The 26,519-nt window shown below is 41.8% G+C and overlaps 2 protein-coding genes across 9 annotated transcripts in view; one reads left to right on the plus strand and one right to left on the minus strand.

Moving 5' to 3' along the window:
- The window catches only part of ccnk (cyclin K), a 73,893-nt gene that overhangs the window by 16,434 nt on the left and 30,940 nt on the right, over positions 1-26,519 (minus strand). Inside the window, exon 1 of one of the 5 annotated variants that reach the window (XM_048538563.2) lies at positions 3,577-3,784. The exons of 1 other annotated variant lie outside the window; for it this stretch is intronic. In XM_048538563.2, the coding sequence (XP_048394520.1) occupies positions 3,577-3,716 (140 nt within the window). In that variant the 5' untranslated portion in view covers positions 3,717-3,784. Of the gene's footprint in view, positions 1-699; positions 755-3,381; positions 3,785-26,519 lie in introns of those variants that run through there. 3 more of the 5 variants (XM_048538562.2, XM_048538565.2, XM_048538566.2) reach the window with 3 other exon arrangements.
- setd3 (SET domain containing 3, actin histidine methyltransferase) overlaps positions 4,029-26,519 on the plus strand; it is a 161,034-nt gene continuing 138,543 nt past the window's right edge. Inside the window, exons 1-2 of one of the 4 annotated variants that reach the window (XM_048538555.2) lie at positions 4,038-4,138; positions 26,419-26,498. In XM_048538555.2, the coding sequence (XP_048394512.2) occupies positions 26,446-26,498 (53 nt within the window). In that variant the 5' untranslated portion in view covers positions 4,038-4,138; positions 26,419-26,445. Of the gene's footprint in view, positions 4,139-4,446; positions 4,572-18,440; positions 18,461-26,418; positions 26,499-26,519 lie in introns of those variants that run through there. The other 3 variants (XM_059649047.1, XM_048538556.2, XM_048538558.2) reach the window with 3 other exon arrangements.

The raw sequence follows: 26,519 nt of genomic DNA on the forward strand, positions 1-26,519 counted from the left end.
CTGGAATCAGAAATCAAACTTTTAACTTTAGAAGTTTAATTGTCAAGTGTATAACTGGCATCACAACTCACACTGTAACGACAAAAAAAAATCAGAAATTGTTGGAAACTCTCAGCAGGTTTGGCAGCATTTGCACAGAGAAAGCAGAGTCATTGATGGGGTCCAGTGACTCTTCTTCAAATCTTTCTGCTTTCTCTCTACAGATGAGGCTAAACCTGAGTTTTTCCAGCAATTCCTGTTTTTTGTTTTGGATTTCCAGTATCTGCAGTTCTTTGGATTGTTTTTTAGTATTGCAAGTTTTTTTTATAATAAAACTATCAAATCACACAAACTACAAGTCCTCCAGAAAACACTATATCGAAGTCGGCACAAGGACCAACATTCCAACTTCAAAATAACTTTTGTACCATAAGAAAAATAGATTTCAATGCTGCAAGATTTAAAACTAATAGGAGTTATTTCTATAGTTCAAATTGAACAGTAGTATAAAGTAACAATGAAAATGGCCTCAGTGAATACTAGGCGATTTTTCACCAGTTTGTATTTTTCTATTGGCCTGGAAAATGCTGCCAAAGGTTTTTTTTAAAATATCAAGTCAAGCAAAAGCAAAAAAAAACACTAAGAAATTAATCTTTAAAAATTAATGACTGCTGATTTGCTACAAAGCCATCTTATAATGCTGGTGTAGACAGATTCCACCTTGAGATAGAAACAAGCTTGACCCCATCATCCCGCAGCTCTGATGTTGTGACTGAAAGGAATCCACTGGTAAGAACAAAGGTCAACTGTAAGTGTGCTAACTTGACAGTATTGAAATCAGTCAACAATTTAAACTTCAGCATTCGAAATAAATGGTGTAACAAAAAGAAAATGAGTTTGCCAATTTGAACTTTCTTTACTAACTTCTGACCAAGTGAAAGATATGATTATTTTAACAAACCTATGTGTGGCGCCACTAAATACTGAGATTACATCACAGATTAACCGGTTCAGAGTACACCTACAAACTTTGTTTTATTTCAGCTAAAACAGAAACTCGTTAAGGATCATGGGAACGTAGTCTCCATTGTAAACTGTTAAACTATTTGTCAACTTCAGCAAATTAAGTGGTCTCACACTTGAATGCCTTCCATAATTTAAACTGTTCTGGAATTGTGGGATTTCTGCCTTTTGGGATATTATTTGGTATCACCAGTTCCTTGACATTGACTGCGACCAACCCTCTCACTAAGTGTTTTGAGTGAAGCACGCTGCTTGCAACTTTTCTCCTACTTGGTGAAAAATCTTAATTTTTGAACCCACTGCAGCCCCACCACAAAAGACTTCAAATTTCCAACTTAATGCCTATGACCACCATTGACTGCTGAAACCCTTCTTTTGCTCTTTGCCACTCACAGACTCAATTATCCAATACTCACCTTACCAGCCTATGTTTCAGATACTGCAACTGATTCATCTAGAACAAAATTCTCTCCCACATAGGTCCCACTCACCTAACTTTTGCAAACCTGCACTGACTCAATGTCTCAAACTTAACATTTTCATTTTCCATGACTGACTATTCTGATATGACACCAATCTTTAAAATTCTATTAAGTTCGACAAATCCTTTGCAAATTACTTAAGCCATACAAGCACACCCCTTCACCCCCCAAGACTCCTGTATTCCGCCAACTCTGGTTTCTACGCCCCTGATTTTCATGGGTATATGGCTGCCCTCAGCTGCAAGACCACAAGGTCTGGAATTCCTTTCTCAAGGCAACCGTCTAGGTTATAATGCTAACAGTCCCAATTAAAGAGCCATAAAGTGATACTAAGAAAGGTCCAAGATCTTGGTCAGTGTTGAAATGCAATTCCTTTCTCATTGAGCAGGATACTATTGCAACGAACAGCTGTACTTTTTATGGAATGACATAGAAAAAAGATGACAGGCTATGACCTGAAATATTAACTCTGTTTCTACGTTCACAGATATTGCCAGTCCTGTTGAGTATTTCCAACATTTGTTGTTTTTATTTCAGGAAGTGAATGAGATTTGAGGACCTTTATGGAGGGACATCCGTTGCTTAGAGTCTGGTCTGGACAGGAGAAGGAACAGTTAGTATCAGTAGAGCAACTTCACTCCAATTGCTCAATGGGTGTTAATTGGGGGAGTGTTAAGACCTTGGAACTCCACAAATTTGGTTGATATCAAGAGACAGGGAAATGATGCACAAATATCATTCCTTCATTTTTCATTTGGAAAAAGTGTGCTTCCAACATTCTACGCATCTTATTACAAGTGGAAAGTGTTGTGGACATCAAATGTTTTAAAAACCTAATACTGAAGAATTCACAATACTAGTGACAGGTACTGCATTGGTAGAATTGTCACCACTTTGTGACATAAAACTGAGGCCCATTCGCATGGTCTCATACTAAGATCCAAAAGGTACTACTGAAGAGGAGTAGGGGTACCCAGCTAACATTTACTGCTAAAAATACTGAAAACAGTTTGAATTTTCTCTAGCATTTGCATCACCATATTGTGATATCACAATGGATAGGTATTTTTAAATCAACCTCTATGGGGATGTTATGACACACAAAGGCAAAATACCATACATACTGGAAATCTAAGACTAACACAGAATGCTAGAGAAGCTCAATGGTTTGGTATCATCTGTGGAGACAGAAAGAGTTAACTTTGGGTCAAAATATTAACTATGTTATGACACACCTCTTGAACCCAAGCATTCTAGCCCATACATAATGACACTTCCAACTGGACAACAGCAGATATACTTGGAGAGCAATTTCTGAAGTAGTCAGCCAAAAAAAGAATACATTACATTCTACAAAAGAAGCTCCAAAAAAACAGATTTCCCAAATTGATTCTCAGTGTAGATTAAAATAATTTAACGTTTCATCAATATAATTAATCAGTGTTACGAGTGATCAGATTTCCTCAATGACACAACAACAGCAGTTAAGGGGTACAGCGACTCCAAACCACCCAAATGTTCTTACAAAGCCCTTCGCCCTCGCTTCCCGATAATGGTTCAAAGACAAAGTTACTCACGACGCATGAAAAGATTTAAAAAAAAACAAATTATATCCCTTTATTTTGGCCGGGGGAGGGGTAGGAGAGGGGGGGTGGTACGTTGAACATCAGTGAAGTGGGGGGGGGGGGGGTAGTATAATCAGTAGATGTGAAACTGCAATAAAAACCCCACTATTGATCCCTGTCCCCTCCAAAGGGGCTAGGGGCCCTAAACAGCAGTCGGTGCAGCTTTCATGCGAGGCGGGGGTTACAGCTCACAGCCCAAAAGCGAAGCTACCTCTAGTACAACGGCAATAGTCACCGCTGACTACATGTGCCCACCTCGCTCGATCTCTTACCTAAGGCAGTGCTGAGGCCCGGCCTCACACTACACCAAACTCGGCTCCACAGTCAAACAGAAAATCTCCCTCTCGCCCCGACCGTCCAGCTTAAGCTGCTTCCCCACAAACAATCGACTAGAGCGGTCCCAAAAGTCACAGCAGGATCCGAAGAAACAAGGGGAAAGAGTATGAAGGCGGACCAACAAACTCAACTGCTCACGATCTTCCTCTCTGTCCTTCTCCCTCTCCGACACCGGCACTTTCACTCCAAACTTCCCAAACGATTCAGACAGGGCGCCGCCATTTTGAACAAACCACCCCCACACGGACGACGAGTAAACGCACATGCGCATCTGATATCGCTCTTCCCCATTCCTCCACCCTCTAACAACAGGAACGCCAAGTCGTGATCTGATTGACGGCCAGCTCCAGCCCATTGAAAGCCAGCCTTGGCGGGAGGCTGTATCGTCATTCATCCAATCGACGGTATCCGCGACGGGAATGGGGCAGGGTACATTGCAAGGGCTGGGGGCGGGTTTTGACGGTTCAAACTGGTCGGGTGGGGCGGCATGGCTCGTGATTGATGACACTTGGAACCAATGGACATGAGAGCCTCTTGTAGGTGAACCAATCACGGTGGCAGCGGGGTGGGCGCTTTGGGTCGCTATCAAGTTAGGCTGAGAGGTAGCATCAAGCTTGACTGACTGGGGTGATTTTTTCAATCTGCTGTGACTGCCGGTTTATTTTTCCTTCAACAGACAACTGCGGTGTTCAGGTTATTCAGTTGCTCTCTTCCTTCAGCTTTTTTTTTATTGCGATTGGCTTCTATCGGTGTGAAATGCCGTTGGTACCTAGCTTATTTTGCGCGCTTGTGTCTGAGTGTAAGGACATGAGTGAGTGATGGAGCAGGCAGGGCCTGTAGAGCCTTAACCCTTTATTTGGCTGTTGCATACTTTTTTTTAGTGTCAGGGATCATGTAAACCCTCATCTTCACGAAGTCCAAAGTCAGACTTTGGGCATTGCAGGGTTAAAGAGCCAGGTTTAATCAGGACGAGGTAGACGTTTTTTTTAAAATTGGCTTTTAAGCAAATTATTAAACGTTTGTTCTATATAACTTCATTTGGGAGAAGTAGACGTTTGGCGAGAGTGGTTCGATTTTAAGCACGAATGGACAGTGCCACTGACGGCACTGTCTGATCCGTAGCAAGGTATTAAGTTGCTGTAATTTAAATTATGAGTTTTTGCTTGGTGTGTAGCCATCTCGCCGCGGATCAAACGGTGTGGGCTACAAGTTCCACTCGAGAGACTTGAGGTTTGACCATAACCTGGGCTAACGCTCTAATGCCATTAGACAAGGAGTGCGACACGTTTAGAGAGAATTTTTCAGATCAAAAAATTGTACTGTTAGGGGCAGTAATGGCCTAGTGGTTTTATTGCTGGATTGTTAATCCAGAGACCCAGATAATCTTCTGGGGACGAATCAGATGGTGGGATTTGAATTCAATAAAATATCTGGAATTAAGAATCTAATGACCGTGTTGTTGAATGTTGGGGAAAAACTCATTTGGTTCACCAATGTTCTTTAGGCAAGAAAACTGCCATCCTTATCTTGTCTGGCCTGCATGTAACTCCAGATGCACAGCAATGTGGTTGACTCTTAACTGCCCTCATGGGCAATAAATGCTGCCGAGCCAGCGATGCCGTCATTTCATAAATGAAGAAAGAATAAAGACTGTTGTGAACAATAGAAGGATGTTCTCTGTGGTGTCATGGCCAATGTTTATCCGTCAGGCAACATAACAAACCAAATAAACTGACCACTAGCATTGTTCTTTGTGGCATGGTTTACTCTGAACAAATCAGTTGTTATATTTCTTGCTTGACAACTGTTCTTGTAGTCACCTGACCCACTATTCAAGATGCTATCTCTTCAGGCTAGTGAGTTTTTACCTTGGGTCTTTATGCGTCATTCCTGTCATATAGATCAAAGTACTTGGTGGATGAATTGTCACTATTCTGAATGAATAATGGAAAACCCTCACAATCATTGAGGTCAATGATGTTGTACTTTAAGGAGAGCTTCAGAGTGTCCATGAAATATTTTCTTTGGCCTCCATTGGATTATTTCTCATTTGAACATTGAGGAAACAGGAACTGGTGGGGAGGTGATTTTTGTTCGCAGTGATCAGTCTGACAAAATTGATTTTGCTGGGGCTTTGTCTGTTTATTGATAGACCTAGTTCCAGTAGGATACTAGTATTAATGAGATGGTTTTCCTAAATCCAGAAAATCCACCTTCATAGTGGCAATATGTACGCCAAGGGTCACTGCAAAACAGGAATGTTCCCAACATCACAACAGAAATGACCACATTTCAAAAGTAGTTCATTAGCTGTAAAGTGCTTTGAGATGTCTTGAAGCCCTGAAATTTGCTATTTAGGTGCAAGTTTTCTTTTAATGTTTGGTGATTTACACTGCTCTGTGTCTTCTGGAGTGTTGACTGATGCAGCAGCCAACAATTTAATTAATTTTTTAAAAATGGTGTTGGTTGATAAAGGAATAGTTTTTTGAATACCAGCAGACAATCCTTGATTTAGGAAAGTTCTGTTACTTTATTCAAAGTTACAGTATTTCTTGATGGTAGTGATAAATTTACAATAATGCTTTCAACTGATTACTTTTACCAGTCTGGACAACTCTCTTTATGTAGTAGAGAGAGATAATGGGAACTGCAGATGCTGGAGAATCCAACCAAATAAAATGTGAGGCTGGATGAACACAGCAGGCCAAGCAGCATCTCAGGAGCACAAAAGCTGATGTTTCAGGCCTAGACCCTTCTTCAGAAAAAAAAAATTCTGATGAAGGGTCTAGGCCCAAAAGCATCTTTTGTGCTCCTAAGATGCTGCTTGGCCTGCTGTGTTCATCCAGCCCCACACTTTTTATTATCTTGGATTCTCCAGCATCTGCAGTTCCCATTGTATCTGAAACATGTATATGAAAGGCTAGTTGGGCATATTTTGTATAGCTGGACACTTTGATTTCATAGAACTTTAGGGTATGGATTTGAAGGTGTTACTGTCCACTGTTTTACTTTTCTAGGAGGACTTGCCTCAGTGACTAGAATGTGTAAATTGCATGAATGCAATCTCTTTTTCTTCTTCTCTTTTTCTTTTAGTATAACTAACCCCTGATCCATTGCTCATGGTAAGCCAAAGAATGAACTGGTTTTGATTCATAGATGTTTAGTGCACAGGAGGTCACATGGCCCGGTATGTCAATGCCAGCCTTGTTTGGAGGCAGTCCAAAACAAAATTTTTTTTTCTCCTGTATATTGTAAAAGAAATCATAAAAAGCATGAGGGGTATTTGCTCAGATATTCCGGAAGTTAATACTTGATTGAGATGTTATAGGCCATTGTGACAATTCAGGATTTGCCCTTTTTTTTCATTGTGGGAGAGATTGCAGAACAAGACAGATGGAGAATGCGAAAAACTTGATTCGTATTTGTAAGAGAAGATTATCCAACTATCCTAGAAAAAGGAAATAAAGGAGCATTGTTTGAAAAGTTTCAACTCTCCTACATCTAGCTTAGATGTGCTTAATTTGATTCAACGCTTATGGACTAAAACAATTTTTTAGAAAGGACAATGTTCCACAAGTGAATTTAAAAAACAATGTCAGTCATGTGGGGGAAAGCACAGTGGCTCAGTGGTTAGCGCTGCTGCCTCACAGACCCTGGGACCTGGGTTCAATTCTAGCCTCGGTCAACTGTTTGCATGGGGTTTTACTGTTCTCGCCATGTCTGTGTGGGTTTCCATTGGGTGCCCTGGATTCCTCCTACAGTCCGAAGATATGCAAGTTAGGTGGATTGGCCATGTTCAATTTCCAATAGTGTTCAGGGAAATCCAGGTTAGTTGCATTATCTACTAGTACTGAAGTGCAGGTTTAAGGAATGAGTTTGGATGGAATGCTCTTTGACGGGTTGGTGTGCACTTCTTGGGCTGAATGGGGTTCTATGATTATTATGTCGTGATGTAATTCATATTTCCACTGGAAATATGGGTTTTAATTCCTCCACAGATGTTTTGTAGAATTTGATTTCAGTTAATAAATCTGCTTCACTGATACCCCTTAAGGAAGGAAGTCTGCTGTCCTAACATTGTCTGGCCTGTATGTGACTTGATAGCTACAGCAATGTGGTTTACTTTCAACTACCCCACTTGAAGTGACTGAGTAGGTCACTCAGTTCACGGGCAATTAGAAATGGGTAACAAATGCTGGACTTGTTGATAACACCCATATCCCAAGAAATACTAAAGGAAAGAAAACAAAATTGCCCAGACAGATTCTCCAAAAAAAAACTCACATTTATAACAGTGATGTTTTTTCCTGAAAGATAACCCATAGTACTTCAAAGCTAATTTATCTTCTTTGGAAGTGTAGTTACTGTTATTATGTAGGAAACAGGCAGTCAATTTACATGTAGCTAGGTTCTAATCATTTCCAAATAATTTGTTTTTAGCTGTGATAATGTGTGCTGAATCCAAGACTGAGTGTAAGTTATTATTATGTGTAATAATGTTTCACTTATAAATGTTCTGCAATGACATTTGGAGGAGTGAGTTTTCTTGTTTTTTTTCCGTCATGTTTTAGCATTGTATGTTTCAGTAAATGGTTGCTATTTACCAAGCAGAGAAGTTCTTTATAACTAGTTTTAAAATCTTCCCACACCCTGCTTCATCCCATGTCCAACCCTCCGTCTCATCCCTGCCTTGATTGATTACATCTGTTATAAATCCTTGATTCCAAATCTTGTGTATGTGCAAAACAGAGCTTTGGCGACATTGCATATGCTGAGTTTCTACAAAATAGGCATACAACTGAAGTCTTCACAGAATGTAAGGTAGTACAGTTTTGTAATGATTTTAAGGCAACTATCCAATTTCACGGAGATAGCAAGAACTGCAAATGCTGGAGTCAGAGATAATACAATGTGGAGCTGGAGGAACACAGCAGGCCAGGCAGCATCAGAGGAGCAGGAAAGTTGACATTTCAGGTTGGGACCCTTCAAAATGGGGAGGGGGAAAGGGAGCTGGGAAATAAATAGAGAGGAGGTGTGAGGCTGGGGAAGGTAGATGGGATGGTGATAGGTGACTGCAGGTTGGGAGTGGCAGGGATTGGTCAGTAGGATGGGTGGGAGAGAAAGTGGATAGGTTGTATCAGGTTACGCAGGTGGGGATGAGAGGGAGGGTTAGACATAGGATGAACTGGGGTGTGGGAAGGTTTTAAAACTGATGAATTCTATGTTTAGGCCATTGGGCTGTAGGCTCCCAAGGCAGAATGAGGTGTTGCTCTTCCAGTTTGCATGTAGTGTCATTGTGGCTCTGGAGGAGGCCCAGAATGGGTATGTCACTGTGGAAGTGGGAGGGAAAGTTAAAATGGTTGGTGACCGGAAGTTGTTGCCATTTGTCGCGTACAGAGCTCAGATGCTCTATGAAACGGTCTCCAAGTCTACACTTGGTCTCACCGATGTAGAGAAGACCACATTGGGAGCAACGGATATGGTAGACCAAGTTGGCAGAGTACAAGTGAACCCCTGCAGGATATGAAAGGTTTGCTGCGGGTTTTGAATGGAGGTGAGGGGGGAGGTATAGGGGCAGGTGGTTGCAGGGAAAGGTGTCAGATATGGAGGGGTTAGTGGGGAGTGTGGAGGGAGAGGTCCCTATGTAAGGCAGATAGAGGTGGGGAGGGAAATGTCTATTTGGTCATGGGTTGGGATTTTAGGTGGTGAAAGTGACGGAGAATGATACATTGGATGAAGAGATTGATGGGGTTATATGGGAGGACTGGGGGATTCTGTCTTTATTTTTGTTGAGGAGAGGGGTTTGAGGGCAGAAGTGCAGGAAATGCAAGAGATATGCAATATCATGATTCTGATGGCTATTATGAATTCTCTAATTTGACCTTAGCTTATTGTTTTATTATTTTCTTGTCATTGTTTTTAGGTACGATACTTGCTGTTTTCTGTGTGGACTACAGGATTATGTGGCTTATGAATAAAAACAATTAATATGACAGGCTATTTGTGACCTCACATTGAACCCAGCTTGTGACATTACAAAAGCTTTTCCTGTGACTCAAGAATAACTGCAGCCTGTGCAGTATGTTGGCAGAATGAAATATGAAGTTTTTTTTTGGTTGAATATATTGAAGATTATGCCATGCAATTTGTTTCAATATGGAATGTAATCTGGTGTTTTGACAACACTAGTGAACACTGGGAGAAAGCTGAGTAACCATTGTCTCTAAAGCAAATAGAAACTTGTCACTTTGGTCTGCTGTTAGGATCACAGAATCCCTACAGTACAGAAAGAGGCCTTTAGGCCCATCGAGTCTGCATCAACCTGCTGAAAATTATCCCACCCAGGCTCAGCTCCCCACCCCACACATTTGCCATGGCTAACCCACTAATCTTATATATCCCTGGATACTATGAACAATTTTGCATAGCCAGTCAACCTAAACTGCGCACATTTGGACTGTGGGAGTAAACCACTGCACCTGGCAGAAACTCATGCAGACATTAGGAGACCATACAAAAGAGTGCACTCAGGACACTGCAGTGCTGTGAGGATACAGGGGCTGTCAGACAAAACTGTAGTTTTCATACAATCAAGCCGCACCTCCATTTCCTCTCTACTAAACTCATCCCGCCTCCTTGACCTGTCTGTCCTCCCCGGACGGACCTATCGCCTCCCCACCTCCCCACCTGTACTCTCCTCTCCACCTATCTTCTCCTCTATCCATTTTCGGTCCGCCTCCCCCTCTCTCCCTATTTATTTCAGAACCCTCTCCCCATCCCCCTCTCTGATGAAGGGTCTCAGCCCGAAACGTCAGCTTTTGTGCTCCTAAGATGCTGCTTGGCCTGCTGTGTTCATCCAGCTTCACGCTTTGTTATCTCTGTAGTTTTCATACACTATTTTGTCCTGAGCCTTCACCTCTCTTAAAACTCTTTATCTTCTGTTTCTCAATTTTATTGATTTCACCTTTATCTATTGCATCTCTGAACTGTGCCCTTTTTTCAAGTTTTGGCTATATTGCTCAATACTCATTTCTTAGAGAAAGCAGCTGTGGGTAGGAGTGGTGAATATATCTTGTCTTTAAAGTAAAAGTAAGGTTTATGTTTATGTCCCTAGTCTTCTACTTCTCATTTTCTTAAAAATGGCTTATTAGGTATAATATGATAATGGCATTAAAAATGACAATGAAGGGTAAAGAGCTGGGACACTAGAATGATGAATTCATATAGAGTCATAGAGCTGTACACAGAGAAACAAACCCTTTGGTCCAATTCATCTATGCCGACCAGATAGCCTAAATTTAACCTAGTCCCATTTACCAGCATTTTGCCCCTATCCTTCTTAAACCTTTCCAATTCATACACTCACCCAGATACCTTTTAAATGTTGTGTTGGTACCAGCCTCTGGGAGTTCAATCCATACAGTCACCACCCTCTGTGTGAAAAATTTGCCCCTTGGGTCCCTTTTTAAATTTTTCCCCTCTCACCTTTGATCTATGTTCTCTAGCTCTGGACTCCCTCCAGGGGAAAAAAAAAACTTGGCTGTTCACCCTGTCCATGCCCATCATATAAATCTCTATAAGGTCACCCCTCCGCCTCTGATGCTCCAGGGAAAATAGCCCCAACCTCCTGAACTCTCCAACTCTTGTAAACCTTGGGAGACCAGAATTGAACGCACCATTCCGAAGATGGTCTAACTAATTGTTGAGCTCCATTTTAGGAGATTCCTGCACACTTGATACTAATGCAATATGCCGACTTCTGTGAATAGCCACAGTTTATTTAAGCAATCACAAGCTTATGGAGGATCACTTAACAAACTTTGCAGGGCTTGCAGAGCTGTGTCAAGCGATGCTCTATATAAGGGAACGGTCCTCCCTTTATATAGGTTTTCTTTTTAGCACAGTCAGGCATGCATGCAAGATATAATTTTTTTTTTCTCCCTCATAGTTACATGTCTAGCAACAGTGATAGTATATAACTTAATCATCTAACAATAAAACAGAGGTCAGCTGCCCAAAATCCATATGTGGGACTAGATAGTTCCTTATCTTTTAGCCTTAGTTCAACCTTTACAGAGAGCAGAGTATAATTTGCTTACCGTATTTTGTCTGTGAGACGGGGCACCCATGAAGCATCTAATTTCTTACAGATGTTGCATTTACAAAGAGCAGAACAGATATTAACCCTTTAACATTTCATTCCCTCCGTTATCATTCCATGATAACCAACTAAATGGGGGCTGAGAAAGGTGCCACCAGCTTATGCATAAGAATCTTACAGCCAGTATTTAAGCAAGTTATCGTCACACAACATAGAATGATTATAGCAACAAGAATTACTAGCCCATGCACTTGATAGGAATTCCAGGATCCTCCCAGTAGCTACCCTGCCCATTCTTCTCCTTTACCTTGTCTGAAATCATCCACTTGTTTCTTAATGGATTGGTTGGCATGGGTTATGTTGTATGATTCATCTGTAACATGGGCAATGCATTTGTCTCCTACAGTTGTACGAACTCGCCCCGTTGGGCCAGTTGATAATCCACTGCATATCTAGTCTGTTGTGCGTAGAGTCTTAACTCTGCCAATTCTCAGTTAACTGCTCCTAGTCCCCTTGCTGTACTGTTTCCTAGTCAAACCACAAATGAGGTGATTCCTGTTCTTCGCTGCTATTACTCCCACCGATCCTCTGAGGGCCAGTGCTCCCAAGAACCCAGAGCCAAGGGAAGATCCTAGAGTTACTGGGTCCTTCCAATCCACACAAAATTCCTCACTAATAGCTTGGGTAACTGTTCTGAGGTGGGTGTGTGCTTTCTGTGGGCATGGGACAGTAAGTGGTCCTATTGTCCCTACAGCGAATAGGACAGGGAGAGCCGGGATGGCTGTAGTAAAGGCCCCGTTGAGAAGGAACACAAACCCTCTTCTGGCTCGGTAGCATTTGACCGCTTTGTTATTGGCACTCGTGAATTGTTTATACCTCCAGTTTCTTTCCTGGCTAGAACTTCCTCCAGATCCGATCAGTTGGTCATCTTAAAAGGGATATGACCAAAAGGCAGAGCTGACATGGGTTCCTTTACAATGTCCACAAATGAACCGTCTTCCTGCATAACATTTAAGCAACTTTCCTCATCACAGGTGCAGGTGAATATTCCATTGCTCACCTGGCAATATCTGCAGGCACATTGTCTTTGACCATAGGACATAGGAGTGGAAGAAAGGCCATTCGGCCCATCAAGTCCACTCCACCATTTAAATCATGGCTGATGGGCATTTTAACACCACTTTCCTGCACTCTCCCTGTAGCCCTTGATTCCTTTTGAGATCACAAATTTGTCGATCTCTGCCTTGAAGGCATCCAACGTCCCGGCCTCCACTGCACTCTGCGGCAATGAATTCCACAAGTCCACCACTCTCTGGCTGAAGAAATGTCGTCTCATTTCAGCTTTAAATTTACCCCCTCTAATTCTAAGGCTGTGCCCACGGGTCCTAGTCTCCCTGCCTAACGGAAACAACTTTCTAGCGTCCACCCCTTCTAAACCATACATTGGGGCACAAGAGGCATTCGTGGGGATCAAAGCGTATGCACAACCCCATCCCTGTCCTGAGAAACAAAGTGGATAGCTCATGGGATCACAGCAAATCCTGCCATTTCTTCCCTGGGTTCCTGTGCAGTTAGGGGACTGAGATCTATCTGAATTTATCAGCTAGATGTGCCGTCCTGATGTCCCCTTCTGAGCCTCCCACTTTGACCCACACGGGGGCATCTGAAGGAGTATTTGGAATGGTCCTTTCCACCTGGGTCCGAGCTTGGGACATTTCCAGTCTTTGATCAGCATGAGATCTCCCGTTTGCAGTCTGGGGTGTTCATTCTGGTCGTCTGAGCTCTGATCCATTGCTTATGATGGTGGTCTGAAGACGTGCTTTACCTGTGACTGGAGAAACTTTAGGGATGATGTTAGCTGCTGAAAGCATCTTTGCATTACGTCTCCCATAATATTTAAGTCTACGTGGGCCTGTGTCGGCATCCCAAGGGATCCTACTGTGTCGGCCATAAGTTATTTCTGCTGCGCAGAGTCCAGTAGTGGAATGGGGTGTGATTCTCATGTGGTACAGAGCTAAGGGCAAAACCTTTAGCCAGTTAAAGCTGGTTTTGGATGTTAGCTTAGTCAGTTTAACTTTTGAGAGTTCCGTTAGCTGTTTCCACTATCCCTGCTGCCTGGGGGTGGTAGGCACAGTGGAATTGTTGTTGGATGTGTAATGCATCACACAATTCCTTATTGATCTTTCCGACAAAGTAGGGACCATTATCTGAACTAATTTGTGGAGGCAATCCACACCTTGGTATGATCTCTGCCAGCAGTAATTTTACGACTGTTGAGGCTTTATTATCAGTGATTGGAAAGGCTTCAATCCATCTGCTGAATACATCAACAATAACAAGACAATACTTAGAGCAATGTACGCGTGAATTCAATAAAATCTAGTTGAGTACATTCAGACGGTCCACCTGGCAAGGGTGTTCTTCCTGGTGAGCATCTCACCCCCTGACCAACATTGTTTTGATAACATATCAAACATGATGCTATACGAGACTGGGCTGACTTGGCCAGTTGAGGGTGCCACCAGGTACTGAGCACGATACTGCTCATTCCCTCCTTGCCAAGGTGGGTATCAGAATGAAGACAGTCAATGAGCAAAGGCAACAAAGCATCAGGTACACACACTTGGCTGAATGTGAGTTTTCTCGCTGAGCTGGAAGGTTAGTTTTCAGACGTTTCGTCACCATTCTAGGTAACATCATCAGTGAGCCTCCGACGAAGCGCTGGTATTATGTCCCGCTTTCTATTTATCTGGTTAGGTTTCTAACCAGCGCTTCGTCGGAGGCTCACTGATGATGTTACCTAGAATGGTGACGAAACGTCTGAAAACTAACCTTCCAGCTCAGCGAGCAAACTCACATCCAGAACCTCAACCTGAGCTACAAATCTTCTCAAAACTCGCTAACGCTTGGCTGATTGGAGTAACCCAAGGGCCTGATGATGCAGAATGCAAAGATCATGCACGTTCCAAATGTCCTTTTCAGAGGCAGGGGCACCCTCCTGCCAGCACTGAACAGTGACAATATCTGGCATGCCCATCGTGTTTGAACAAGGCGAGCAATTTATCACCTGCTTGCTCATAGAGGGCACAATTTAAGTTTGATCTGCAACAGCCTGTTTGGCAGCCTGATCAGCCCGAGCGTGGCCCTAAATAACTTCAGAGTCATCAGAGGCATGGGTAGCGCGTTTGATAATAACCAATTGTTTAGTGAGAAGCATTGCCTGGAGAAGGTTTTGAGTCTGGTTGAGACGGGTAGCGTTGTGGAGGGGGTAGTGGTCCCGGTGGGGCAGAGGGGTGCCTGTTCCAGTCGTCCCTGTCTTGCTCGATTGCGTCATTACTTTGGAACAGCATCAGCAAGCCAGAGATAGAACATAGAACATTACAGCACAGTACAGGCCCTTCGGCCTTTGATGTTGTGCTGACCTGTCATACCGATCTGAAGCCCATCTAACCTACACTATTCCATGTACGTCCATATGCACATCCAATGACGACTTAAATGTGCCTAAAGTTGGCAAATCTACAACTGTTGCAGGCAAAGCATTCCATTCTCTGACTACTGTCTGAGTAAAGAAACTACCTCTGACATCTGTCCTATATCTTTCACCCCTCAATTTAAAGCTGTGCCCCCTCGTGCTCGCTGTCACCATCCTAGGAAAAAGGCTCTCCCTATCCACCCTATCTAACCCTTTGATTATTTTATATGTTTCTATTAAGTCACCTCTCAACCTTCTTGTCTCTAATGAAAACTGCCTCAAGTCCCTCAGCCTTTCCTCATAAGATCTTCCCTCCATACCAGGCAACATCCTAGTAAATCTCCTCTGCACCCTTTCCAAAGCTTCCACATCCTTCTTATAATGCGGTGACCAGAACTGTACGCAGTACTCCAAGTGCGGCTGCATCAGAGTTTTGTACAGCTTCACCATAACCTCTTGGTTCCGGAACTTGATCCCTCTATTAATAAAAGCTAAAACACTGTGTGCGTTCTTAACAGCCCTGTCAACCTGGGTGGCAACTTTCAATGATCTGTGTACATGGACACCGAGATCTCTCTGCTCATCTACACTACTAAGAATCTTACCATTAGCCCAGTACTTTGCCTTCCGGTTACTCCTACCAAAGTGCATCACCTCACACTTATCTGCATTAAACTCCATTTGCCACCTCTCAGCCCAGCTCTGCAGCTTATCTATGTCTCTCTGTAACCTACAGCATCCTTTGTCACTATCCACAACTCCACCGACCTTAGTGTCGTCTGCAAATTTACTAATCCATCCTTCTATGCCCTCATCCAGGTCATTTATAAAAATGACAAACAGCAGTGGACCCAACACCGACCCTTGCGGTGCACCACTAGTAACTGGTCTCCAGGATGAACATTTCCCATCAACTACCACCCTCTGTCTTCTTTCAGCAAGCCAATTTCCGATCCAAACTGCTATATCTCCCACAATTCCATTCCTCCTCATTTTGTACAATAGCCTACTGTGGGGAACCTTATCGAACGCCTTGCTGAAATCCATATACACGACATCAACCGGTTTACTCTCATCTACCTGTTTGATCACCTTCTCAAAGAACTCAATAAGGTTTGTGAGGCACGACCTACCCTTCACAAAACTGTGCTGACTATCCCTAATCAATTTATTCTTTTCTAGATGATTATAAATCCTATCCCTTATAACCTTTTCCAACACTTTACCAACAACTGAGGTAAGGCTCACTGGTCTATAATTACCAGGGTTGTCTCTACTCCCCTGCTTGAACAGGGGAACCACATTTGCTATCCTCCAGTCGTCTGGCGCTGTTCCTGTAGACAATGACAAGTTAAAGATCAATGCCAAAGGCTCGGCAATCTCCTCCCTGGCTTCCCAGAGGATCCTTGGATAATTCCCATCCGGCCCAGGGGACTTATCTATCTTCACACTCTGTAGGATTTCTAATACCTGTTCCTTAGAACATAGAACATAGAACATTACAGCACAGTACAGGCCCTCCATGTTGTGCCGACCTGTCATACCGATCTGAAGCCCATCTAACCTACACTATTCTATGTATGTCCATATGCTCATCCAATGATGACTTAAATGTACCTAAAGTTGGCGAATCTACTACCGTTGCAGGCAAAGCGTTCCATTCCCTTACTACTCTCTGAGTAAAGAAACTACCTCTGACATCTGTCCTATATCTCTCACCCCTCAATTTACAGCCATGCCCCCTCGTGCTCGCCGTCACCATCCTATGAAAAAGAATCTCCCTATCCACCCTATCTAACCCTCTGATAATTTTATACGTTTCAATTAAGTCACCTCTCAACCTTCTTCTCTCTAATGAAAACAGCCTCAAGTCCCTCAGCCTTTCCTCGTAAGACCTTCCCTCCATACCAGGCAACATTCCTAGTAAATCTCCTCTGCACCCTTCCCAGAGCCTCCACATCCTTGTGAACCTCAATTCCACCTAGTCTAGTAGCCTGTATCTCAGCATTCTCCTTGACAACATTGTTGTTTTCTAGAGTGAATACTGTTGAAAAATATTCATTTAGTGCTTCCCCTATCTCCTCTGACTCCACACACGACTTACCACTACTATCCTTGATTGGCCCTAATCTTACTTTTGTCATTCTTTTATTCCTTAAACACCTATAGAAAGCCTTAGGGTTTACCCTGATCCTATCCGCCAACAACTTCTCATGTCTCCTCCTGGCTGTTCTGAGCTCTCTCTTTAGGTCTTTCCTGGCTACCTCGTAGCCCTCAAGTGCCCTAACTGAGCCTTCACATATCATCCTAACGTAAGGCTTCTTCTTCCTCTTGACCAGAGATTCCACTTCCTTTGTAAACCACGGCTCCCGCGCTCTACAGCTTCCTCCCTGCCTGACAGGTACATACTTATCTCGGACTTGACAGGAGCTTTTCCTTGAATAAGCTCCACATTTCTAATGCGCCCATCCCCTGCAGTTTCCTTCCCCATCCTGTGCTCCCTAAATCTTGCGTAATCTCATTGTAATTGCCTTGTCAGGAGGTACCTCAGATTTTTTTTCTTTTTCATCAATTCAGTCTCTGCTCTCATCCCGGTTTTCTGTTTCATATTTCCCTTTCCAACCTTTTTTGTTTAAGTCCTTCCTGTTCATTCATTTCATGATCCTCACACTGCAGCTTTAATGCCTCCCAAGGTTTAGGTTTTCCCTCCCTATCACATGCACTAATCCCTCCCCTACATGCATTATCCACCCATCTGGCTTATTTTGATTTCTCAGTCAGCTCCTCAGCTGTCTTTCTCCAGGATGACATTAACCCTTTCCATTTGCTTCCTGCATTACATGACCACTGTGCCTCTTCGGCTTAAAACATAGATCTATATCCCACGTTTCGCCTAATGGGCAATTCTCATTTCCCAACTTTACTTTAGGCGTGCTGACAGACGTCCGTACTGTACTTAATTTTTGGGGTCATCCTGGCATAACCGATGGAAAGGGGTACCAACACCCAACTTATCTAATGATTGTCCCATTTTAAGCGCTTTTACTTTTTACTTATTTCTATACACTACACAGTGTCCTTAGTCTCAACACCCACTTCAGGGTCCTGACCTACGCGTGGGGGATCTCCCGTCTTAACAACCAGTCTAAGGCAGGGTGGTTGAGACAGACAGACACTGTAACTATCCTCTATCTTATGTCTGAACACTTCTTCTACTTTACCATTCTTATACTAACCCCCCAGACTTACTTAGTCAATTTTACCTGACCTAAGGACTCTAACCTCCTGGATTTTTTCAGGTACCTGACCTGGGGACTCTAACCTCCCTGAGACAAACTCGTCAGCATACAAGTGTGTCGGTTATCTCGGAGATTCCGTCACTACAGAGTTCTAGGGGACGAGGGGTCGACGGAGTGATAGGTTAATGAGAGAGATCAAGGTAAATCTTACATTGTGGGCTCATCTGTCTCACTTCACCATCACACATGCGATCATTTATTCAGTCCACCTAGAAGTTCTGTATATGTTGGAATCCCACCGCTGCCACCAGATGTTGAGCTTCCTTTCAGGAGATTCCTACACACTTGATGCAAATGCAATACGTCGACTTCTGTGAACAGCCACAGTTTATTTAAGCAATCACAAGCTTTTGGAGGATTACTTAACAAACTTCGCAGGGCTTGCGGAGCTGTGTCAAGCCATGCTCTATATAAGGGAACCGTCCTCCCTTTATATAGGTTTTTTTTTAAGCACAGTCAGATATGCATGCAAGATACAGTTTTTTTTTTCTCCCTCATAGTTACATGCCTATCAGCAGTGATAATATGTAACTTAATCATCTAACGGTAAAACAGAGGTCAGCTGCCCAAAAACCATGTGTGGGACTAGACATTTCCTTCTCTTTTTAGCCTTTGTTCAACCTTTACAGAGAGCAGAGTATAATTAGCTTACTGTCTTTTGTCTGTGAGACAGGGGCACCCATGAAGCATCTAATTTCTTACAGATGTTACATTTACAAAGAGCAGAACAGATATTAACCCTTTAACATTTCACAATGATCTGTGGAGCCGCAACATGACCTCCCAATTCCTATACTCAATGCAGCTGACTAATTAAAGGCAAGCATACCAAATGTCGTTTTCACTATCCTGTTTGCCTCTGACTCCACTTTCAAAGGAACTATGAACCTGCAGTCCCCAGGACCCTACCATTAAGTGTATAAGTCCTGCCCTGATTTACCTTTCCAAAATGCACCACCTTAAATTTATCTAAATTAAACTCCGTCTGCCTCTCCCCGGCCCATTGGTTCATCTGATCAAGGTCCTGTTGTACTCTAGGTAACCTTCTTTGCTATCCACTACACCACCAATTTTGGTGTCATCTGAAAGCTTACTAACCACACCTCCTATGTTCACATCAAAATAATTCATAGATGACGAAAAGTAGTTGTGCCATCACTGATCCTTGTGGCATACCGCTGGTCACAGGCCTCCAGCCTGAAAAGCAACCCTCCAACACCCTCTGTCTCCTACATGTTACATATGTTAAATAAAATATGATAGTGATAACAGGTTGTGTACTCCTACGTGAGTAGCTGGTGGACACAAAAGTGATATAGAGTGAACATATTTTCAGTGAGTGTTTGCAGCTCAGACATCGTCAGATCTGGGTTGAGGACCTGAATCCAGAGCTGCAGGCATTACAGCACATCAGGGAAATGGAAGGTTATCTGTATACTTGACTGCAAGAGCCTGCCACAATCCTCAGATCAGGTAATTCAAATTTGGAGTGATCAGTGACAGGATCATGTGACTGCAAGCGAGGGCAGATATGGGGACTCAAAGGGTAGTTTTTGAGTAGCCTTAATCCCTGCATTGTCTAGCAGTTACAAAGTTCTTATAAGCTGTGTGAGTAAGAGTGGGAAGTACAGGGAGCATTCCTGAACTGAGCATGGCACCATGGTACAGGGGAAACATTCACATTGTCAGGAGAAGGCAATAGGGACAGTAGACCTGGAGGGATAGATGTTGTTCTCTGCACTGTTGGTCCCGAAGACTGTGTTGTCTGCCTGGTTCCAGGTTTAAGGACGTCTCAGGACCAGAGTAGAACTTGGAGAGGGATGTGAAGGATCCAGTTGACATTGTCACTAATATCACAGTGAATGATATTGATAGGACTGGCAAAGAGGTTCTGCTGAAAGAAGTAAAATCTCCAAGGTAGTAAACTCAGAATTTCAGTCTGAGCCATTGGCAGATTGACATAATAAAATCAAGAATTAAAGGCACGGCTGAAAGGGTGGTGTAGAAGAAATGCATTTCAGTTGATTGGCTGCTGAGATGGAAGGAAGCTGTTCTGGTGAAATGGACTTCACTTGAACCACATTGGGATGAGAGTCCTAATGGATTGAGTCAGTAGCAAATTAAGCCAATTGGGGTGAAGATTTTTGTGACCAGATGTTTAGGCTTTCTAAGCAAAGCATTTGGCAGCATTACAGGCAAGCCATTCAAATAATAATACACAGAATGTGGTAGAAGGGACAGAGCATGCAAACATAAATCAAGCACCACAGAAAGTGAGGAAACAATGGCAAAAAGGCAAAATCGATGATTCTTTACTTAAATATATGAAGTGTTCAGAGTAAAATAAATGAATTAAGAGCAGAAATAATGATTAATAGGTTTGATTTTATGGACATGATTACAAGGAGATCAAAGCTGGCAACCAAATATTCAGGGGTAATGTAACTTTTCAAAAGGACAGGAGGAAGAAAAAGGTGGTGGAGTAGCTTAGCTAATACAGGATGGAATAAAGACGATAGCAGAAAATGCCCTTGGATCTGAAAATTTAGAATCTCTGTGGGTGGAGTGAAGAAATAACAAGAGGAAGAAGACTCTGGAGTAGCCCACCCAGCAACAGTTATGTGCTGGAATGGAGAATAAACCAGGAGATAATGAGGAAGAATTTGAATTGTACTTGGAACCGTTTCTTAAAACACTGTTGTTTATCCAACCAGTGATTAGCCTGTTTTGGATCTGGCCATTTCTACTGAGGCTGGCTTAATAAGTGATCTCAGTTTAAAGATCCCTTATGAAACATGGTAGGATTTAGCATTCAGTGTAAGAAGAAGAAACTTGGGTTGGAAATAATTGTGTTAAACTGAGGGTAACAATGAATGATCTATAATAGAGGACACTAATAACTTTACAAAAAATATTAAATTATCATAGGGCAAAAAGAGATAATACGATAACAAACGCAAGAGTAGTGCTGAAGAAATTAATGGGGCTGACATCTGATAGCCCTTCTGATCCTGAAAGGTTGCATCCTCGGATGTTAAAGTAGCCACAGAGATAGTCGATGTCTTGGTATTAATCTTTCCAAAAATCCTTGGATTTTGGAAAAATCCAAGAAGATTGAAAAAGTGCCCATGTAATACCATTATTCACAAAGAGAAGGAGACAAAAATAGATATCTGCAGACCAATTGGCATAATATCATTGGAAATATATCGGAATCTATTATAAAAGGATATACTAGCAGAATATTCAGAAATTTATAAGAGGAAATCATGCCTGCCACATTTATTAGAATTTTTTGAGAGGGTGACAAACACTTAAAGGGGAACTGGTCAAAATAATGTTCTCAGATATCCAAAAGATGTTCAATAATGTACTGTACTCAAGGCTGCTTCAATAACATAAGAACCCATATTGTTAGACGTAGAACATTTGCATGAATAAAAGATTGGCTAGAAGATGAAGAATTGGGAAAGAGGTGTAAACCTGTAATGAATGGAGCCCCACAGGGATTAGTGCTTAGGCCACAATTATTTATAACGTGTTAATGACTTGGATGAGGGACGTGAATGTACTACAGTCCTTTCTGTTGTAACACAGTAGTTGTGCTCTTGTGCGACCTCGTGCTATAGAAAATTATGCAATAAAAATAAAAGGGCTTATGAAATAAATAGGGTTGGGGTAGACGACCAAAAATATGACTTGAAATTGAAACAGATATAGTACTTAGCCTAACATGAAAGATAGCACTGCTTAAATAAATGTTAAATTCATATTAATAATGAAGTAACACAGTAAATTTAACACTACCTTGAAATAAGTTGAAGATAAATTGAGGGGGGAGAACGGTGGTTTTGAGGTTGTTGAGCTGTTTAGGCAGGGGCTGAGGGTCAGCATTACCATCACCTTCAGATGCAGTTGTGGTTGCAGAGATAGGACAAAAAAAATAGTTAATCAAGAAGTGGATGGCTGTGGTTCATTGTCTTTTGACTGTGTCTTATGAGTAGGCTTAAAAAGACATCGCCTTTGTTGCTTTGCCATTTTTCTTCTTTCATAAAGAAGCTGTTTGTATGGTGCCAAATCAGATCTTATTCCACAACCTGCTTTCCTGCTGTGCTCTGCAATGTAATCATTGTCTTCTAAGAACTACAACTGCTTCTCGACTTTCTTCAGGATAGAAGATAAAAGAGAAGTGGAATTCTCTCGAGGTGCTGTGTCCTGGACTAGTACTACTTCAACTCCAGCTTCCATCTTCCCCTCAGCAATAAGTTGTTGTGGATCAGCTGTACCAAGGTCTTTACATGGGACTGAAGCAGCTCTTTAACATCATCACTCTCCATCTCTTCAAATCCAATTTGCTTTGCAAGATCAACACAATTTTCTTTGATTCTTCAGAGTTCCTCTGATGCTTCAAATCCTTTAAAATCATGAATAAAATCTGGGAGAAGCCTCTGCAAAAATGCATGCAAGCAGTCCTTATGGACATCATCCCTGGTCACCACAATAATGTCAAAAGCATTCTTGATGTTAAAGTTCTTCGAAAATTGAAGAACACTGTCTTTATTATTCCCCGCAGTAGCTATAATGAGCTTCTTAAATGTGCACCTGAAATAATAAGCTTTAAAAGTTGCCATTACACATTGGCCCATCGATTGAAGGACAGAGGTTGTGTTTCAGAAAGCTCAGTAATGGTGGGCGGATGGCTTGACACATTATCCAGAATGAGGAGAATCTTGAAATCCAAATTTTTTGCTTGCAATAATTTCCAAAAACACCTTTTGAAAACATCAACAGTAAGGTCAGGAAATGTTTGCCCAGTCATCTAACCTCTTTTGCTTAACCTAAAGTAGACACTTAGAGTAGACTAAAGACAATCTTTCAAGGCTTGTGGGTTGGCAGAATGGTACACCATCACAGGCTTAACATTTAAGTTTCCACTAGCATTGGCACCAATAGTACAGTCACACCATCCTTTGCAACCTTAAAGCCTGCAGCATGTGTTTTATTCTTAGAAATATAGGTTCTTGATGGCATTTGCTTCCAGTATAAACCTGCCTCATCCAAATTGAAAATTTGATCTAATAGTAACCTTCTTCCTCAATCAATTTTTTTCACGATGGGAGGAAATGACATTGCACGTTCCTTGTTTGCACTGGCAGCTTCACCACATGGCAACATGGCAATCTCTAAAACCAGCAAACCAGCTACTGCAGTACTAGCTGTAAAGGCAGCAGATCTACAGGATTTTCAGCTTTTTTCTTTAGGCCTTCATAAATTGATAAGGCTTTCTCTTTTATGGTAGGAGAGCTGGTCCCAGATTGCTTTTTTGTTTGACCTTCTATCCACACACTTCGAACATAGAACAATACAGCCCAGAACAGGCCCTTTGGCCCTCAATGTTACGCCAACCTGTGAGCTAATGTAAGTCCCTCCCCCTACACTATCCCATTATCATCCATATGCTTATCCAAGGACTGTTTAAATGCCCCTAATGTAGCTGAGTTAACAGAAGCTGCTCCATGTCAAGTTTCTTTGACTGTGATCTCAGATTTGCTAACACTCAAGGCTTGTTCCAGGAAAGCAGTTTGCTTTAATTTTTTTATGCATCGTCTTTAATGATGCATAACGTAGACTCCTTTATTCCTGTTGCACAAACAATATCGCATGTTCTTTCATTATGTTTGAAACGCTTTATAACATATAGCTTCTCTTCAAGCGTATAGCCTTTCTTTTATGTTTGTCACCTGTCATTTTATTTCCAGGACGCTTCTTGTAGATATGCTTGTTATGTTGTCCTCCCATTTTTATGGGTAACATCGCAAAATTTGCAAAAAAAAAGAAAATTATGGAGCACCTCTCAAAAAGCACTTTACAACACAGCACATGAGTCAACTGAGCATGTGATGTGATGTGACTCTTGGCATAAACATTGTATTTCTGCATGCACTGTGATACTTAAACTCTTGGGGATAGAATCACGTAATAGCCGACACACTTTTTTGTGAAAGTTCACTTTTTATAAACAGCATTCACCTATTTGTCAATCGCATTATAGCCAATTCGTGTAATAGCAGTAAGGATTGTATAGCCAATTTTAAAGGTGACATAGGTGGGAAATCAAAGTGTCAAGATAACATAGAGTCTGCAGAGGGATATGAACCAGTTAAGCAAGTGGGCAAAGACTTGTCAAATGAGATATAATGTTGGAAAATTTGAGTTTATACAGTTCAGCAAGAAGAGTAGCTGGAAATAGGAAAGACAAATGGACTGTTGGCCTTTTTCAAAGGAAAACATAGGGAAATCTTGGAAAAACTATACATGGCACTAGTAAGCACACCAAGAATATTGTGAACAGTTCTGTTTGTCTAGGGAAAGATATACTTACATTAGAGGCAATAAGAGAAGGTTCACCAGGTTGATCCTGGTTATGGAGGGATTTTCTTATGAGATAATGAATAGGTTGGACCTGCATTCATTGGACTTGCAATGAGAGGAGATCTTATTGGATTCTTGGTGGGGGGGTGGTGCTGCGGTTTGATGAGACAGAGATGCTAAGTAGCTGTTTCCCATTGTGGGAGAGTCTAAAGAACAGAGGCCATATAGTCAGATTTAAGGATCACCCACTTCACACAAAGTTGGGGAGAAATTTCTTTCGGCAGGTAGCCACTATGTGAAGTTTGTTACCAAGAGTGCTGTTGAGGCTGGATCATTAAGTATATTCAATTTTGAGATAGATTTTTAATCAGTGAGGGAATGTAGGATCATGAAGATGAAGCATGAAAGTGGGTGTGAGGATTATTGGATCAGCCATGACCTTAGCGAATGATGGTGCAGACTCAATGGACTGTGTGGTCTACTTCCGCTCATGTACCTTGTGATCTTATGGATGAGGATTTCCACAGTCAAGGAGCAGAGGCAAAGACAGAGTCTTGTAATGTTACAGGGAATACACTGCTTTGATGAGAAACTTCTCTTGGACAAGTATGACACCAAAGTTGTGAACTATCTCTTTAGTCACAGAGAATTGTCTGGTGTCATGGTGTCAGTGGCAAGGGTTTGGTGTTTCTGACATAGGCTGAAGACAGTGGTTTTGTTCTTCCCAAAAAGTAGTTGTTGCTAGGCTCTGCTTTACAAGTGTTTGTGTGTGAGAGAGAGAATTAAAGTGTGAGTTTACATTTTGTTAACACACTGTCTCCTAAACCAAGTATATGGATACAAACAGGGGAAATGTGCCTTGCTGTCCCCAATCCAAAGTTTTATTCTTGTCTACTTTGCCAAGATTCTTTATGAAACAAAATTTGATTTGATGAAAAATTGTGATATTAAAATTGTTTCAGATACAAGGGGAGTATGGTAAATTTAAATGTTGGAAAAAGTCGGATCTGCTAGCATTTGTAGAAAGAGAAACATTGTTAATGTTTTGAGTCCAGTATGACTTCTTTTCAGAACTCAAATTAGGAGTTGTGTTTGGAATTTTTAAAAGGTTGACTGGAATATTTGAGCAAGAACCTGGGTAAGAGTCGATATTCATTTCGGTCAGTTAATGCAGGGCATGGTAATAGTGACTGGATGGACGTTATATTAGTAGAACAGTGTATAACACTTGGAGGTACAAGAGGATGAGTAAACCAGAGAAATAGAATAAAATGTATTTTTGTTAGGCAGCTAAAAAATTAAAGATTAAACATAATGTAAACAAGCTGCTGTTGTTTTGAATTACGAACTCTGAACTTTTTATGATCTGACGGGCCCTATTTGTGGAGAAAAGAAACAAGGTATGGGAGTTGGAATAGGAGTCTGTAACAGGGAGCAAGTCTCCATTTCAAAAAGTGTCAGGCAAAGTTTTTGTTCATTTGCATCATGCAGCCAATGATGCAGACTCTAACTAATTGCATCTTTAGAATGAAATTACCCTACTGATTCTTCTGCTTGTTTCAATTTCCAAACATAAATGCTTGCTATAACTTTTTTTGAAGATGGTGTTCCTTTAAAGAGTGAATAGAATTACATATATTACAGAAATACTTTAGATCCTGGATACCTCAACCGTTCATTATTTCCATACTTTTTTTTCTTGGTGTGTTTGTACACACATGTACAGGAAAATCTTCAAGAAAATACAGGGAAAATGCATAGTGTTCAGCAAATGTCTGGTCACGATCTGGGAGCATTGAAAAGGAGGTAAGCCAGGGCCTAGAGTTA

This window comes from Stegostoma tigrinum, chromosome 10 (assembly GCF_030684315.1).
Source record: "Stegostoma tigrinum isolate sSteTig4 chromosome 10, sSteTig4.hap1, whole genome shotgun sequence".
NCBI lineage: Eukaryota > Metazoa > Chordata > Chondrichthyes > Orectolobiformes > Stegostomatidae > Stegostoma > Stegostoma tigrinum.